The sequence below is a fragment of the Pinus tabuliformis genome, chromosome 5_2, assembly GCF_031772625.1.
Source record: "Pinus tabuliformis cultivar Carrire ecotype Pingquan chromosome 5_2, CPIR1, whole genome shotgun sequence".
NCBI lineage: Eukaryota > Viridiplantae > Streptophyta > Pinopsida > Pinales > Pinaceae > Pinus > Pinus tabuliformis.
In genome coordinates, this window is record NC_142306.1 from 457,143,754 (window position 1) to 457,159,858 (window position 16,105).

General features: G+C 36.3%; 1 protein-coding gene across 1 annotated transcript; it reads left to right on the forward strand.

The window, feature by feature from the left end:
• The first annotated feature begins 10,417 nt into the window (after nt 1-10,417).
• On the forward strand, nt 10,418-14,319 carry LOC149159656 (transcription factor VOZ1-like). The gene is made up of 4 exons (XM_089436534.1): nt 10,418-11,980; nt 12,387-12,578; nt 12,672-13,173; nt 13,398-14,319. Exons 1-4 carry the CDS (start codon nt 11,753-11,755, stop codon nt 13,946-13,948), a joined length of 1,473 nt encoding a protein of 490 aa, XP_089292660.1. The 5' UTR covers nt 10,418-11,752; the 3' UTR covers nt 13,949-14,319.
• The last annotated feature ends 1,786 nt before the right edge of the window (nt 14,320-16,105 follow it).

Sequence of the window (16,105 nt, forward strand, 5' to 3'; positions counted from 1 at the left end):
CCTTCACACTGGGTTGTAGAATGAGTCTCTCGACTCAATAAAAAGGTTACTAATTTAAAACTATGTGAGCAAAAATCCAGTTATGCTAAGGGTTGGTGTGGCCCAGACTAGATGCAATCCCAAGGTGATTTTTATAGCTTAGATCCCCTGGTGGGTACTCGAGCTACAGGTTAGACATGCCACTGATCTCAAGACTCACATAACCTAAGAAAAATTAAAAAAATAAAATAAAGTTATTTAACTAAACTTTACATAAACCAATTAATAATGTTCATAGACGTGTTTATTTTGGAATAGGGATTCTAGAATTTTGTTTTTTTATTAAAAAAATTACTTGTATAGGTGTGATCTAATAAACAAGATGTATCCCCCATTGTCTTTACAAACCAACATAGATCCATCTTAACCACAAATCTAACATGAGTTGAGAGGGATCAAATTTCTTCAAATGCAAACTTTTTTTTTTTTTTTTTTCCGAAGGTGGCAAAACCTATCAAACTCAGGTGTCAAACCAACAATGAGGACAACCATCTCTGGCTGCTATCCGCGAATGTCGATTTGACTCATCACCGTTATCAAGGAAAACCACGCCACCTGTAATAACCCGCTGGTGGTCCGTAAGGGAGCAGGCTTTCACTCCTGCCAGATGCCTCTGGGTCTTGGGCCGTTAACCTGTTTCCTTACGTCCGAGGAAGACGAGCTCTTAGCCAAGCAGAAGCAGTTTTACGGCATACTCCAGGCCGATCAAATGCAAACTTATTTGAGAGTGCAAAAACAATGTGTAATTTTTTATTGTTTAAATTGTATTTTTGAATGTGATAGAGATTGCATAACATGTGCATTGAGCCATGCACATTAAACTCTTTTTTGTTATTAATATATTTTTAAGTATATGTCAATATTAATTCATATTAAAATATTTTATTCATACAACATTAACATATTTTCTTTTAATATTTTTTTTCCTATATATAGATATTCACGTGTTAAATATTTTTGAAAAGTATAAAGTTTAAATATCTTACATATTTTTTTTACGTCTAATTACTTTACATGAAATTATATTAGGTTATGCTAATTAAATATGCATAGAGTTTTCTTTTTTTTAGCAGACATTGCTTTTCTATTTAGAGAATATTTTATTTCTATTTTAAGACGTACGAACATACTTACACATCACCTTCACACTGGGTTGTAGAATGAGCCTTTCAGCTCAATAATTAATTGAGTGTGGGGATTGGCTGGGGACTTTTTTTTATGGTCAGTTTGGAAAGAAAGGAATGCTAGGATTTTCAAAAGTAAGTCTAGAAGGCCAAGAGAGCTATGCAAAGGTATTAAACTGAATATTAGAGAGACTATCCCGGTTGCATCTTGGCCGGATGACAACTGAAATGTGGATGAAGGGGATGCAAAGATATTAAGGAATTTAGAACTGTCCCAAGGTATGGGCACTCTTCGAAAGGTGTCATCCCTCGAAGATGTGTCGTAGCTTGACAAAAGTGTTCTATCCCCCTCCGATAGGTTTTCCGAAGCTGAATTTCAACAAAGCATCGAAAGGTAACTTGGTTTGGTAGGTTTGGGAGGAGTTTTTAGAGACTATAATTCCAAAGCATTGAGGGTGTATGCTCAAAGTTGTGGGTCCACAAGTAATAACGTGGTAGAATTACAGGAATTAGAGTGTGGCCTTCATATAGTGATTAGGGAGGGATTCAAATCCTTACATTTGGATGGAAATTTGCTGCTAGTTATCAATTGTCTCCAGAGGTTGATTTTGGACCAACCCTCGGAAAAGCTAGTGAGGAGTTGGAGGTCGGAGATTATAACTCGGAGCATCTAGAGTATGCTTAACCTTTTTGAATATATTATTGTCCATCACTCAAGAAGAATAAGGAACAAGGTGGTAGATTTTCTTTCCAACCTCGGGTGTCAGGGAAAAGAGGTGGATATTAATGCATGTTGGCCCCCCCTCGTGGAGTATGAATGGAATGAGGAGCTATATCATTTGTTGGAAGGTGATGTGTCATCCCCCGATGGCTGTGTTATGATGGAGGGATCAGGGAAATGTGCCCACCACCCTCGAACTCATAATTGCACATTGATGAGGGAAGGACACATCTAGCGTTTCACATGCAATCCTCCAGTTGGTAGAGGTGTTATATAATGGCTTGGATAGGTGGAAAAATCATTTGCAAAGGCAAGGTTTGGGTAGAGGTGAGGTCCTCGATGCCATGGAGTAGTTTGAATGTAAAGTTTACTTGTGTTGAGGCTATGGTGCAGTGGGTAGCGACGGTATGGTCTGAGAGAAAAGGAATTCATAGAGTTTCTCCTATCTGAAAGCTGGTAGAGTGGGTCGTTTGCTTAGCACGATCTTGCTAGAAGACGAATGTTGTTAATTGGAAAGACTTGATGGTGCCTTCAATTCGTAAGCTCTTTGCACTCATCTTGGTCTTTTCCTTGCTTAGTCGCTCTGAAAGTGTTGGTCTTCTGGGTCTAGAGTCTGAGTCTCTCGGTGTTGTTCATGTTTTGGGGGCTGAGGAAATTGTTGGGTTTGTAGGAGTAGTTCGACATTGGGTGTTGGGTCAACCTCTTCTCCCTGGTTTGGGTAGTTGGAAATCTTTGTGGGGGGTGGTTTGAGTAGGCTTAATTGTGTGGCTAGACAAGTGCAATGGGTTGGGTTTGGATAATTGTCTATGGTTTCCTGGGCACAAAAGCCTCTTGGTCCTAGGGTAACCTTTTTTTGCTCAATGGTCAAGGGGGGAGAGCCTTTGGTTGAGGAAGTGTTGCCCTCCACCCTCTCTAGTGGGTCTTCGGCTAAGTTCAAGTCATATGTCTAGTGCTTCTGTGATGAGATGGTCTATTGGTATCATGGATTCGCTGAGGGAGGGTTGATCCAGTCTTTGTGCCCTTTTGCAGGTAGAGATAACTCCTGTATCGATATTAAGGTGCCCTCTTATGACTCAACGATGCCACCAAGGAAGAGAATGAGGAACAAGAGGGGTGGAGGCGATAGATCCTAGCTCGGGCAGCGTGTGGCAAAGCTCTTTGCCCATGAATTTGTGGTGACTTATTTCATTGCAATTCCGCCTAAAACTCGTCAGGAAATTTGTGAGCTTGAGATAAAAGTTGGAGAGGAAAGGCAATTTCTCTCGGAATCAGAGTTGCTGGAGGATATGTCAGTTTGGGTGTCAGACCTTGGGCATACTAATGGAAGGCATATGTAGTGTTTAAATTCAGTAACGCTCCATTGGCAAATGAAGACATTGCTAGGTTTGGTTCTGAGAGATAAGCAGGTGGAAAAATACAATATTTTCGTCTCTTTGGAGGATATGAAGATAATTCTTAGGAACCTGAGGTTTTGTGTGGATAAAATCGATGCTCAGCTAGTGCATGTGGAGAGTCACATTGTATATGATTCAGATGGTGGGGACCCGTTAAATCCCCCTAGCTCTAGTGCAAGGGTTCCGACCAATATCTCCTCCTCAAAGAATGAACAATGAGCATGGGTGGTGGGTGGCGAATTTAGGGCCTCTCTCGAAGCTTCTAGTTTTGTCTTTGAAAGGCCCTTTGTTGGTATTCAAGTCTATGGATGATGACGACATAGTATGATCTTGTTCATGGGCTTTTGAGGTTTGCTTATGGTTTTGATTTTTAGTCTTCAGAGTTTTCTTTTCTATCTATGGCTATAAGTTTATGATGCTATGCGAAGGCTATGAATTTTGTGGACGACTTGCTAGTTGTTGGGCTGATGCCAGTTTTAGTTTTTAATAGTCTAGTGGCTCTCCAATCGTGACATAATGGTCGTTTTTATATCTGTTCCTAAGCAAATGTGAGTATGAGTACAAGTATCAAGCATCCCAATGAGATATATGGCTCTTGCTTTAATATATAATTTATATTGAAAGTTTCCAAACCTAATATGACAAAAATATATTTATATTGTGTTTTGAAAGTTTTTATAAATTTTCATAACGACAGAGATTAAAAAAAATGAGTGTTTTTTTTTCTAAGTAAAACTATTCTATTGGTATGTAACGAAATAAAAGTACAACAAGGCTATGGCCTCAGCAGTGTTGAACATCAATTGTCACAAACTATCACAGCTTAAGCGCGACTGCCCCTTCGAGGGTGAAACCAGTCCATGAAACCAGATAAAAACCCACGCAAGGGTTACAAGTTTTGACAAAAACCAAAACATATCAAAAATTAACCAAAAGAAAAGTTTTCACAAAGCACAACATAGCAAATATCAACCAACAGCATAAGAAAACTCCAGCTGGCAGAAGGGCGACACCTGGCAGCCTAGTTGTCAATCAGGATGGACCTCCTGGAGGTTGTCTACGGCAGGCTCTTCCACGATAGGACACGCATACTTGTACCACTCCTCCTCCTCTGCTGACGTGCTGTGTAGTATTCCACGAGCTGGTTGAGTGCCAACAAAGCTACCCTCTGCTGCATGCTTGCTGGACGTGTCTCCTACTCTGCCACCGGCTGCCTTCGTGTCTCCAGCTCTGCCTTCGGTGATCGGTTGGCTGCCAACCAGCTCCTCTCCGTGCGGGGTGGCATAGTCCTCAACTAGCTGCTACTTTCCTGGGTCTCGGGCATTCCTGTTCCGCTGAGCAGCCCTCTGCTGCTCACCGCTGTTCCCCGACTGAGCTTCCTACGGGTCAATTTCCTCAGTGAAGGTGATGGTAATAGTGGCGGTGATGACAGGCCTATGTAGAGTATTGTGGAAGCGAAATTGAGTTGTGTGAGGAGCGGGGTGAGGGGGAAGGAGAAAATTGGCAGTATCGACGGCTGCGTTCATTCTGCGGTCACCCTGGAGCTAAGCCCACCCTCTACCACTTCGGGTGTTTGGATACTTGCTAGAGAAGGAGCTATAGGGATGTGGGATGACAGGAGAAGAGGAGGGGGAAGCAGATTCAGGGCTGGGTGCAGCCGAAGGATGAATGCTTCCGCCACGACTGCCTCCTCTTCTGCTGCACATGCGGTGGTGGATGCGCGCCATGACAGAATTCGTCGCAGAGCTATCACTTGTTGAATCAGAGGAATGGTTGTTTAGAGGGAAAACAAAGGGATTTTGGGCTGGAATCAGCTTACAGTGCGTGGTTTGGGAGAAATGATACCCATTTCCCACATCCACACAGCTGAGCAGCCAACATCAACTGCCAGTGACGGTGCGAGAGCAAGGCTCCGCTGCCTGAGGAGGGCAAGTGCTATTGACCAGAGGAGGAAACACTGCATTATGGTCCGTGGAGGCCATTTCCTTACACTGGTTACAGAGTTCTTGACTTGAGCACCGTATTAATGGTGCCTGCAAGTTGCCATGAATTCGCTTCATGTTGGCCTCGGAGCGGATGGGCGGCCATGTGACCAAGCCTCCCACCGTCCTTCCATCTAATCATCATTAGAAAAAAGAGAGAAAGAAAAAAAAAATGTTAGTGTTACTCCTAAATATCATTTCATTTCAATGTAATCCAATTTTTTTGAAATAATATAAAAAAAACAAACAAAACATTTTCAATCTCATTGATGAGGTCTATCATTATACTCTCCACTAATGTTAGTTATTAATTACGTGTTACAATTTGACACCACTAATGCTACTTATTAATGACGTGTTACAATTTGAGTGAGAGCATACACACAATCCGTGTCATCATCCTCATCAGTGAGCAACAACCGTCATAGGGATAGATAAATCTGATCCTCACGTTCACATTCAACTAAAGTATGCCCTCTTAAGTTAAAGTTATATATATATCCAAAATATTCCACTCCTAGTCATATATTAAAAACTTTATTTTGCCTTTATTGCCACGTTACCATGTATGGCACTTTATTCTCACACCACCACCGTTGTAAAAGTATATTGTCTTTATGAAAGGGCGGCTTGTTGGATTGTGATTTAACCGCAGTGAAGCGATAAATTTATCAAAATCAGTTTAATTAATTTAAATTCTTTCAAACAATACCTAGTCAAAATTTGACTTCTAATAAAGTATGTGTAAAAATAAAAATAGCCATTTATTTATTTTTTTAATTTAATTTTTATGGTAATTGTAATGATAATAATTAACATCCGCTTAAATAAAATAAAATTGGGTTTATGGAATTCTAAATTATCATATTTTGATTGTGATTTAATATGAATGTAAGTACCATTTTAAGAATAAATGTTTTTTATTTTTAATTTTCTTATTTGTTTTAAGAATGATAAATGTTTTTAAACATAACTTTTATGAATGGTTTAACTTTTTGTTTTTCTCTTAAGTTAATGAAAGTTTATTTTTATTTCATCAATATTGATATTCATTCCAATAAAGAGATGTTTTTAATTTTTTATTTTAGGTTGATCATCTCATTACACTATAGATTTAATTATATATATATATATTTAATTCTTTATTGCATCACAGTTTATTTTTAAATTTAGATGAAATAATATTATAATTATTCTATAGAGTTACTTTTTTCTTGAGTCGCCAATGATTTAACCAAAACTTGGCATATTTATGTGAACCTTGCTTGAGTAATAATTGTTTTTTACTGGAACTTGAAATAGTCTCAGGAAGTCTCTCACTTTCCATGTTTTTTATCTTGTTCTTATACATTATGTACCTAGTCATAGTCATGCTCTCAATGGCAGGAAGACTCACTTTTATGAGGAGCATAAGATAGAGCATATTGCCTTTAATCTTGAAATTATACATTATAAAACACTTTTTAGATTTGCTATATCAAAGATGATTTCTTCTTGTCCCATAGCCAAAGGTTCATTAATTTACAATTGTTTTCAAGTACACAATAAGTTTTCCACCCACCATCTTTCCTTTTTTAAACGCCACAGTTCTAGTTAAGCTTGTGATGTAGATTGATTTCAAGATATCCGTATGAAGTCACTTCTTCCAAGGTGTTGTTTTCATACATGAAATTAGCATAATTAATCTCTGTGAATTAATTATCATAACCTTCTTTTTGTCAATGTGAACAATCATGCCCAATTACTAGAGCACAAATCCTTGAGAAAATTTAGTTGCTCATTGATATCATAGGGACTCCTTCCCATAAGGGTAAAATCATCAGTGTAATAAAGAAGAATGATCACTAGACCAACTAGACTTGAGACAACACAACTTGCTTCTTCCAAACAATCCTTTGACTTGTCAATGTATATGCCAAAAAGGGTAAGGGATAAGGGACAACCTTGCATGACTATTATATTACAATTAATTTATTTTGACTAGCCCTTAGTGTTCCTAAACTTTGCAATAACATTCTCATACAACCTTATTGTAGCAACTCTCAACTCAAAAACAACTTTTAACTCTTGTAATCTATTCCAAAGATTAGTTGTGTTCACTGTGTCAAAAACTTTTCTAAAGTCAATAAAACAACGCATGATATTGGTTTTATTATTTGACACTTTTCCAAAATGACACTAAGTGTAATAAGATGGTTTAGAACAAAATGATAGCTCTTAAATTTAGTTTTACCTTTAGCTCTTTTTGTGGCATTCTAGCTATACACCGATATTATTTTCCAAAATAATTCCATATAGCTTGACTATTGGGGGCTAATCACAATGGTCCTATAATTAGAGATATTCCTTTTATATGCACTTTTAAAAATATATATAATAAGGCTTTGAGTCCAGGATTTTGGGAAGCCCTGTTTGACTACTAAATTGAAGAGCTTATGGATGTGAGGGATGAGGATATGCCCTCAAATTTTTAAAATTTCTACTCTATAGCCTTCAATGTCCTTAACTTTCCCTTTTTCTGAGCCGCTTAACTTCAAACTCTAGTCTCCTCGTGGGACAATCGAGCGGTTGGCACAATAGGATATCCCCTCCACCTAGTTTCAAATTCCACAGGGGAACATCTTTGGGCCATTGTTACAAGGCTCAAGGAGTAGACTCCCCAACCCTCATGGAGTCTCGAATCTTGCTAAGTCATAAATTCTTGGTATATCTGGCTTATGGGTTGTTGGATGTATTCTTAGTATTATAATGGTAACCACTAGGTTTGATCTTGAGCCTCACCTAGATTACTCCAACAAGTTATCAATTCATTGCGTATTAAAAAAAGGGTAAAAAATAAAAGAAAAAAAAGAGAAGAGAAGAGAAGAGAAGAGAAGAGAAGAGAAACAACTTCAAACTTCATGTATTCTATAGCAAAAACTTCTTTCTCTATAGAAAGGGTTTGAATGCTGTCCCTGACATCAATGGATTCATAAATATTTTTAATGTATGAAATCTAATCCCTCAAGGAATCAAATTGATTTCTTTAGTTTTATGGGTTAGAGTTTGCCTCCAAATTTTTTTAAGATCTAGCTTTAGAGAGGTGGAAAAGTTTCTCTTACTTTCTTCCAGAATTTTTTAAGATCTAACCTAGAGAGACACAAAAATTTATCTTATTTTCTATATATATAATACCTTTTTGTCTCTTTAATTAGAGCTTTAAACCTATTTATCCGGTTGAATTTAAAGACTCGATAGAAGATAGAAACATTTGTAATGACTTTTCTAACAATCTTATACTCTTTATCATATCAAAAATTAGTCATTCTATTTTCTTTTGTAAACAATACATAAATAAAAAACTTATTAATAATAATAAAAAAAAAACATTATTATAAAATTATGATAAAGATTTTGTATATTATCTTATCTGAAAATAGAAATAAAACAAAAATATATATATTTTCCATATTATCTTATATATTATTTTCCCTTTTTATGAAAGGAACAAACCAACATTTTCCATATCATCCCTCCACTCACCTTACTCCACCCCATATATATTTTCAAATAAAAAAATCCAAAAAGTCCACTTAATTCCATTCAAACCCATGAAGTTAATGGAAACTTCTCAAGACGTAGTGAGCGATTCCATAACATGTTAGGTGGACCGCATGTTTGGTGGGGCCTCCCTCCTCGTTTCCTTGGTGTGCTAAACTTGGTATCTATGATCCAGAAACCCATGTAATTTGTTCCTTTACCTTTTGCTTTTCTAACAGTGGACGGGGAATATCGTACTCTCATCTTGACTTTGTATGTATCTCCAAAAAATCTTATCAATATATACCAAATATTCCTCGCAACAAATTTTTTAATTTATCCTTTAAATACTTTTAATTAAATATTAAACATGTCACTTCAAAACTTATGGAGTAATTACTATAATGTTGAATAACATTTTATAAAGTGTGTTTATTTTTTATATTTTTTCTTAAATATTTATTTTTGTTATAGGTTTAATAAGAGGGTAGTTTAATTTATAATTGAGATAGTTTTTTTCACCGGAAGAAAAATTGTGATTTGTATTTATTAGAATTTGGTGATATAATTTCAAGAAAAATGAGGATTTGCATTTTAAAAGATGATGGGCACGCAAATTCTACAATTTAAATTCAAGTTTTATATATGCCATAGTTTCATTAAAATTATCCAGAAAAATGCTATGGAAAAAATACCATTTCATCTATAAATTAAACTACATCATTATTTCCATATTGATGTATTAATTTTTTTTAATAAAATATAACATCAATATACTAGATAAACTACTTGTTTGAATTATTTTTATTTTCTAAACAACATTATTTTCTCTATATTCTTTTTATGTTTGGTTATTGAGCTGAGAGGCTCATTCTACAGCCCAGTATGATGTGTAATTTTGTCCGTGTGTGATCAAAGTTGAAATTTTTTCATAAAATATATAAAACATATATATTCATATGCGTAATCTAATTTATAGACGAAATAAAATTTTGCATCACTATAAAACAATTTTAAGAAAAAATGTGATTTTATTGTTATTGTTTAAAATGTATTTTTGGAAATAAAATTTTGCATCACTATAAAACAATTTTAAGAAAAAATGTGATTTTATTGTTATTGTTTAAAATTGGAAATAAAATTTTGCATCACTATAAAACAATTTTAAGAAAAAATGTGATTTTATTATTATAGTTTAAAATGCATTTTAATTATATAAATAAATTTTGTAGTTTAAAATGCATTTTAATTATATAAATAAATTCAATGTTTTGAAAAATCTCTAAAATACATTAATTAAATAACTTCAAATTTTTAAAATTTTGATAAAAGAGTGGTGGTGGAAAAAAACAATTTCACCAGATTAAATTAAAATACAAGTATAACCATGACAAACTCGTGCTAATCAAATTTAAAAAAAAAAAATTGATATACGTTTTTCCTCTTAGAAATAAAATAATATTATTTAAAAAGCTAGTATTTTAATAATAAATTCTATATACATTTTTCCGGTTTAAAAATAAAATAGGTCTTATGATCATTTTTTAAATAAACCTTAAAGTTTCTTGAAAGAAAAAGATTCCACCGACACAAGGAATGAAAATGTAAGGAGATCATGAAATACAACATACACTCGTATAATCACCCCGAAATTCATACGGTCGTGGGTTCCCGCGGGCCTATTTTTAACCGGAAGTGCGGGGCTTTTTGTATGAGATATCCTGGTTCAATTTTTCATCATTTGAAGCCGTCTTTCCTCTTTTCTCGCCTGAATTTCTTCTTGGATTGCCGGAGAAGGGAATCATGGAATTTCTGCGAAGAAAAAGCTTGAAAAATGGAGCAGAACGACAGTAATATGAGGTTCTGCGTTTTGTTTTTCAAATCTCATTTAGTACTTGAACTGGGTTCCAGGGTTTCTTAAGTTCAGGTTTTTAATTTGTGTTCGAAGTGCCTTGGATTCGAACATTAGTTTTTATTTGCATTATCAAACCCTCAAAAAGCCTTTACGAATGAACCCAAATTGAGAGTTTTGGGGGTTTGGGATAGCAGTATAATGTTCTGAGTAGGATTTTGTGTTTGATGTGTTTCTGCTGCGACTGGCTGATACAGAGTTGGCCGTAGCAGAATTTTTGTTTTTATTGAGTCTTAGAGCTGTTTGAATCATTTGGGGAGTCTTGGATTGGAAGCTGGTTACGAGGTTATACCGTTATAGAAATTAGAGTGCATATGAACTGTGGGTTTTGAAGATCTTCCTGAGATTGCTTGTTGTGTTATTGGGATTATAAATACAACTTGTGCTACTGTTCCTTAATCCTTTCAATAATTTCAATATTTGTGGAAGATTATGGTCATTCAAAAGAAGGGGGTTTAATGTTTTGAACTGAGCAAATACGGGATTCGGGCACCAGTTGATTTGAGTAACCTATTGAATAGCTGACAATTCAGATCGACGATTAGTCTAACTTTTTTCAAATTCTATTAATTAGAGGAGTCGGTGGTAGCAAAGTTTGTATCAAGTGGTGAGATATATGGAGTAGTTTTTGGTTTGGGAAAATAGTTGTCTATTAGTCATTTAACAGAGGAGTAGAATTGGTGTCCGACATCTCGGATAGTTAGTCTAGAATTCTGTGAAGATTGTTCATTAGCTAGGAAAGTTCTTTTAGGACAGACCGAGATTAAACTTCCGAAGGACTTGTTTTGAAGAAGAGATGAATTTGTTCTTGTAACAATTTTGGCAGAGGTTGCACGGTGATTAGACCAGTCAATTCACTGGGATCAGAGTTCATTTCCACTAGAGATATTGTTAAGAAACTTGCTGGGACCAATCATTGAGAGTTTTTGTAAGAAGTCAAGTCGATCATCAAACACCTTGTAGAAGGAACAATGTCTAGTGCTAGTAGTGATTCAGTAAGATTCTTCTGAGGATTTTGCATCATACATTACTTATATTGCAATAGAAGGAACAAGTTACAAATGATGGGGAAAAGGTCAAAGAGCACGTCAAAATCAACAGCTCATCAGCTATTCAAGACTAAGGCCAAAAACAGAGTTGATGACTTGCAGGGAATGTTCACTGACCTGCAGCAGGCCAGGAAAGAGAGCCGGGTCAGTGATGCTGTAGTTTTGGAGGAGCAGGTTCATCAGTTGCTGCGGGAATGGAAAGCTGAGCTACATGAGGCATCACCTAATACATCTCTGCTGGTCACTTTCTAATCCTTTTTTCAAATTCTGTTTATTCTTATTTATTTTCATTCAGTAAGAACAACAGAAGGGTCATTGTATTATAGAATAATTCTTATGAAGTAAACGTTTGTAAGCTTCCTGGGTTCATGGTTATCAGATGAAGGCCTCTTTATGTTTTCCTTGAATCATTTATTTCTTCTGTTGACCTGTTCATTCTTTATTGGATGTTTAATGCTGAAATCCAATATCTGCAACGAATAGCAGGAGTTGACATATCAAGATATCAATAGAATAAGTTGTTTTGCCTTTTTGAGAAACCAAACTTTATAAGTTCTTCAGTATTATTATTGTCCAAGATTGATACCAAAAAAAGAGAACCTTAACAAATAGTTCAATATTTCTAATGTTTGAGTTTGTTATACAGGAAGCAAGCCTATGCTCGTCAGATTTGTCTTGTGATATGTGGCGTTTGTTGCAACTTCATGAAGAGGAAGATGACGCTACCAGTGTTCTTGCTGCACCGTGTAGCTCTAAGCTTCAGCTCAATGAAAATACGCTTGAATCTGCTAATCCAACTAATTTTCAGGAGGTGATCCCCACGGGTGAAATGAGAAAGGTGTTGCCAAACGATTCTTCTTAATCTTAGTGTACAGTTGCTGGCACTAATTTGAGATCGTTCTGACTAATTATACATTTTCCTTGTCTTCAGGACTTCTATGTGGACAATGTCAATACACAAGCACAAGCCATCGATGGGACTAGTAGGTCTGAAAATATTCATGCCGAACCTTTACTGCAGACTATTGATGAAGGCGTGGAAGCAGCAGCTCAGATGAATCGGGATTTTAATCATAATCTATGTCTCTCTTTTGACCCTGAGGTTGAGGAAGAAACTATACCTGAATTTCAAGGTCCATGCCCTGGAATTTCTCTTCCTCCCGAGGCTTTCTTAGGCCCCAAATGTGCACTTTGGGATTGTCCTAGGCCTGCTCAAAGATCAGATTGGTGCCAAGACTATTGTAGCAATTTTCATGGAATTGTGGCTTTGAATGAAGGCCCACCAGGCATGGGACCTGTTTTACGACCTGGAGGCATTGACCTGAAGGATGGCCTTCTCTTTGCTGCCCTTGATGCAAAAACTATGGGAAAAGCTGTTGGGATTCCTGAATGCGAAGGTGCTGCAACGGCAAAATCACCCTGGAATGCACCAGGTATTGTATTCACATATTGCAATATGTATACCTATTGCATCTAGTTACATATTTATGAAAAGTACAAAAAAAGGAACGTGAAAGTCATGAATAACATGACTTTTTAAAGATTCAGAGGAGCTTTCGTTTTTTAGAGAACCTAAATTTGTTGATAAGGGTTCTCTGATTAGATACGTAAAGCTTCAGAGTTTCTAAATTGACTGGTATTTGTCTTATTTTTGCAGAGCTCTTTGACTTGTTTGTTCTTCAAGGTGAAGTTATCAGAGAGTGGCTTTTCTTTGACAAACCACGAAGGGCTTTTGAGAGTGGAAATAGAAAACAACGATCATTGCCAGATTATAATGGTCGTGGTTGGCATGAATCAAGAAAGCAAGTCATGAAGGATCTTGGTGGGCTTAAGAGATCATATTACATGGATCCTCAGCCATCGACTCAGTTTGAATGGCATCTTTATGAGTATGAAATGAATAACTGTGATGCCTGTGCTTTATATAGGTTGGAGTTGAAGCAGGTTGATTCTAAGAAGAACACAAAGGCAAAGGTGATGGGAGATTCTGATTTTGATTTGCAACATAAAATAAGGCTATCCGCAGGGTTCTCTGTTGATACAAAAGGAAGCACAAAAGGACGATCAAAACTAACACAGAAGAATGGTAGCAAATATTCTTATTCAACTGCCAATCCGGTTGCTCCCGTAAGTAACCATTTTTTATATGGACAGGCTGTACAGTATGGTTATTATGCGGAAGAAACAAATGGGTATTATGAAACTTAACAACTGTGAAGGATGCCTATTAGTGCAGCTGTTAACTCGTGGAGCAAGTTAGTTCATTCTGTTCAGTATAATGTATTGTTTATTTATGCCTAGTTACCCTTTCAATAGTAAGTTCAGAGGGTCAGTGAGTTCAATTGTTAATATGAGCCATTTCAATAGTAAGTTAAGAGGGTCAATGAGTCCAACTGTTAATACGAATAGGCATATTGATATATGTATAGGGATTCTTCTATGTCATTCCAGAAGCATAACTTTTTAATGCTGTTTGGAGCTAATGGATGTTACACCTCTCTGAACAATGTTGAGAACCAAGGCTGGTGTGATACATGGTTTACTTTTAACGAAGCAATGACTATTAGGAATTCTTGTTACATTGCCAGCAATTTGCTCTAGCACATGTGTAGTGACATCAGTATAAAAAGGGTTTTTACTCCTTTATGCATCTTACGAACGTAGTTTATCACATGCCTGAATAGTGTGAGAATTTTCTTTTTTGCTTTTGGTGCTGTGATGAGAGTAATATTTAAGCATTCCTTATAGTTTGGCTGACACTCTTAATGCTATAGTAAGGAAACATGAGCTATTGACATCGTTGTCCCATGGGTCCATAGTGCAAGTTCTCTGTCAATGGGGCTACTGTCCATTGGGGAGGTGAACAGAGAATCCACTGCAACTATCGGTGATATATTCCAGACACTGCATATATTTGTGATTCTTTAAGCGCAGTGATATAATGGCCTGAAAATATTGTGATTTTCCAAACTTCAAATGTATCGTGATTTATTCAAGAATTTGTGATTTAATGGGAAAATCAGTGTCCACAATGGGCTGTCTATAAAATCCAATTTTTTGACTCATTTTGAAAAGCAAAAGCAGGAGATTGAGATCAAAGGAGAAATTCACTGTCTTCCATTCAGATGAGCTTGTGAAATCGAGTGTTGTGATTGCCATTAGCATATGTATTGTGGGGTTGGGATTGATTCATTGATACCATGGAGAATTTGTGGACATTGTGCAAAATAGGCTTTAGAACATACAAAAGAAAAACAAGGGTTCTACGCTTGATCAGCCTTGCAGCGGTGGTTGATGCCCCATTGACCCCTGCGGCAGCAGCTGAAAGTGAAAAACCCGGGAATGTCATATTGAATCAATAACAGTTAAATGGGAAGGATAAAATCATAATTTGTTTTGGTTATAGCATGCAGACTCAGATCAATGAAGAGTCAAGGTGATAATTCAAAGTTGTTGCTAACAAATGGAATATTCTTGTACATGAGTTATGGAGTCAAACTTGGTAGCTAGATTCACTTAAGAAAAGATTCCAATTTATTATATTTCTTGATGTAATTTTGAGACTCAGGAGTCAAAGGTCAGGGCAACATTCAATAGAGACGTGTGATGTATCACTAGGTAATGATCTTAAATTTTTAGACATATATCAGTGTTTTTTTAAACATATTTCATGGTAATGTGTTTATTGATGTTGTCGTTGTTTTGGATGTTTAAAAACTTGAAAATAAATGTATATTTGTATTTTTTAAAGTTTGCTGATATTTTCCCTGGTGTTGCCAGTAAGTTTCTTTCGAGAGCCTCGGTGATGTATTCACCAACATGATGTTTGCAACATTCGTTTTAAATTATTCACCAGGTTACACTGTTGCCGTGGTCTGCTCCCTCCCTTGCATGGCTTGTGTTTCAAAGGGACAAGGCAGGATGCAAGTACTGGGCAGTTTTGGCAGAATAGCTACTGGACAGTGGACAGACACTCTGACGGAAGCCTGCTCTTTACAGGGCACTTCTCTTGAAGCACTTCCAAAGAAAGAAAGCTATTGCAAGTTTTCATGGGATTTGAGCTTTAGGCCTTTTCAACTGGAATTTTAGAATCCTTTTACCATATGGGTAGCTTATGGCTATTAAAGACGGTCTTACTTAAAAAAAATCATGTGATGTACTTGCACCTTGTAGGTAAATAAGATAGCAGTCTGTTCGTTGATAGTTATTAGCAATGCTGTAGTCTCTAGGGGGGCAATCATGGCAAGAACAATGAAGAAGTCGTCAGTTTTTAGGAAGACAAAATGAGCTGGTCACATGAGAGGGATCTAACTCTATGCCCGTTTGGCTTGACATTTTAGGAATTTTATTATTTAACCTTCTAGT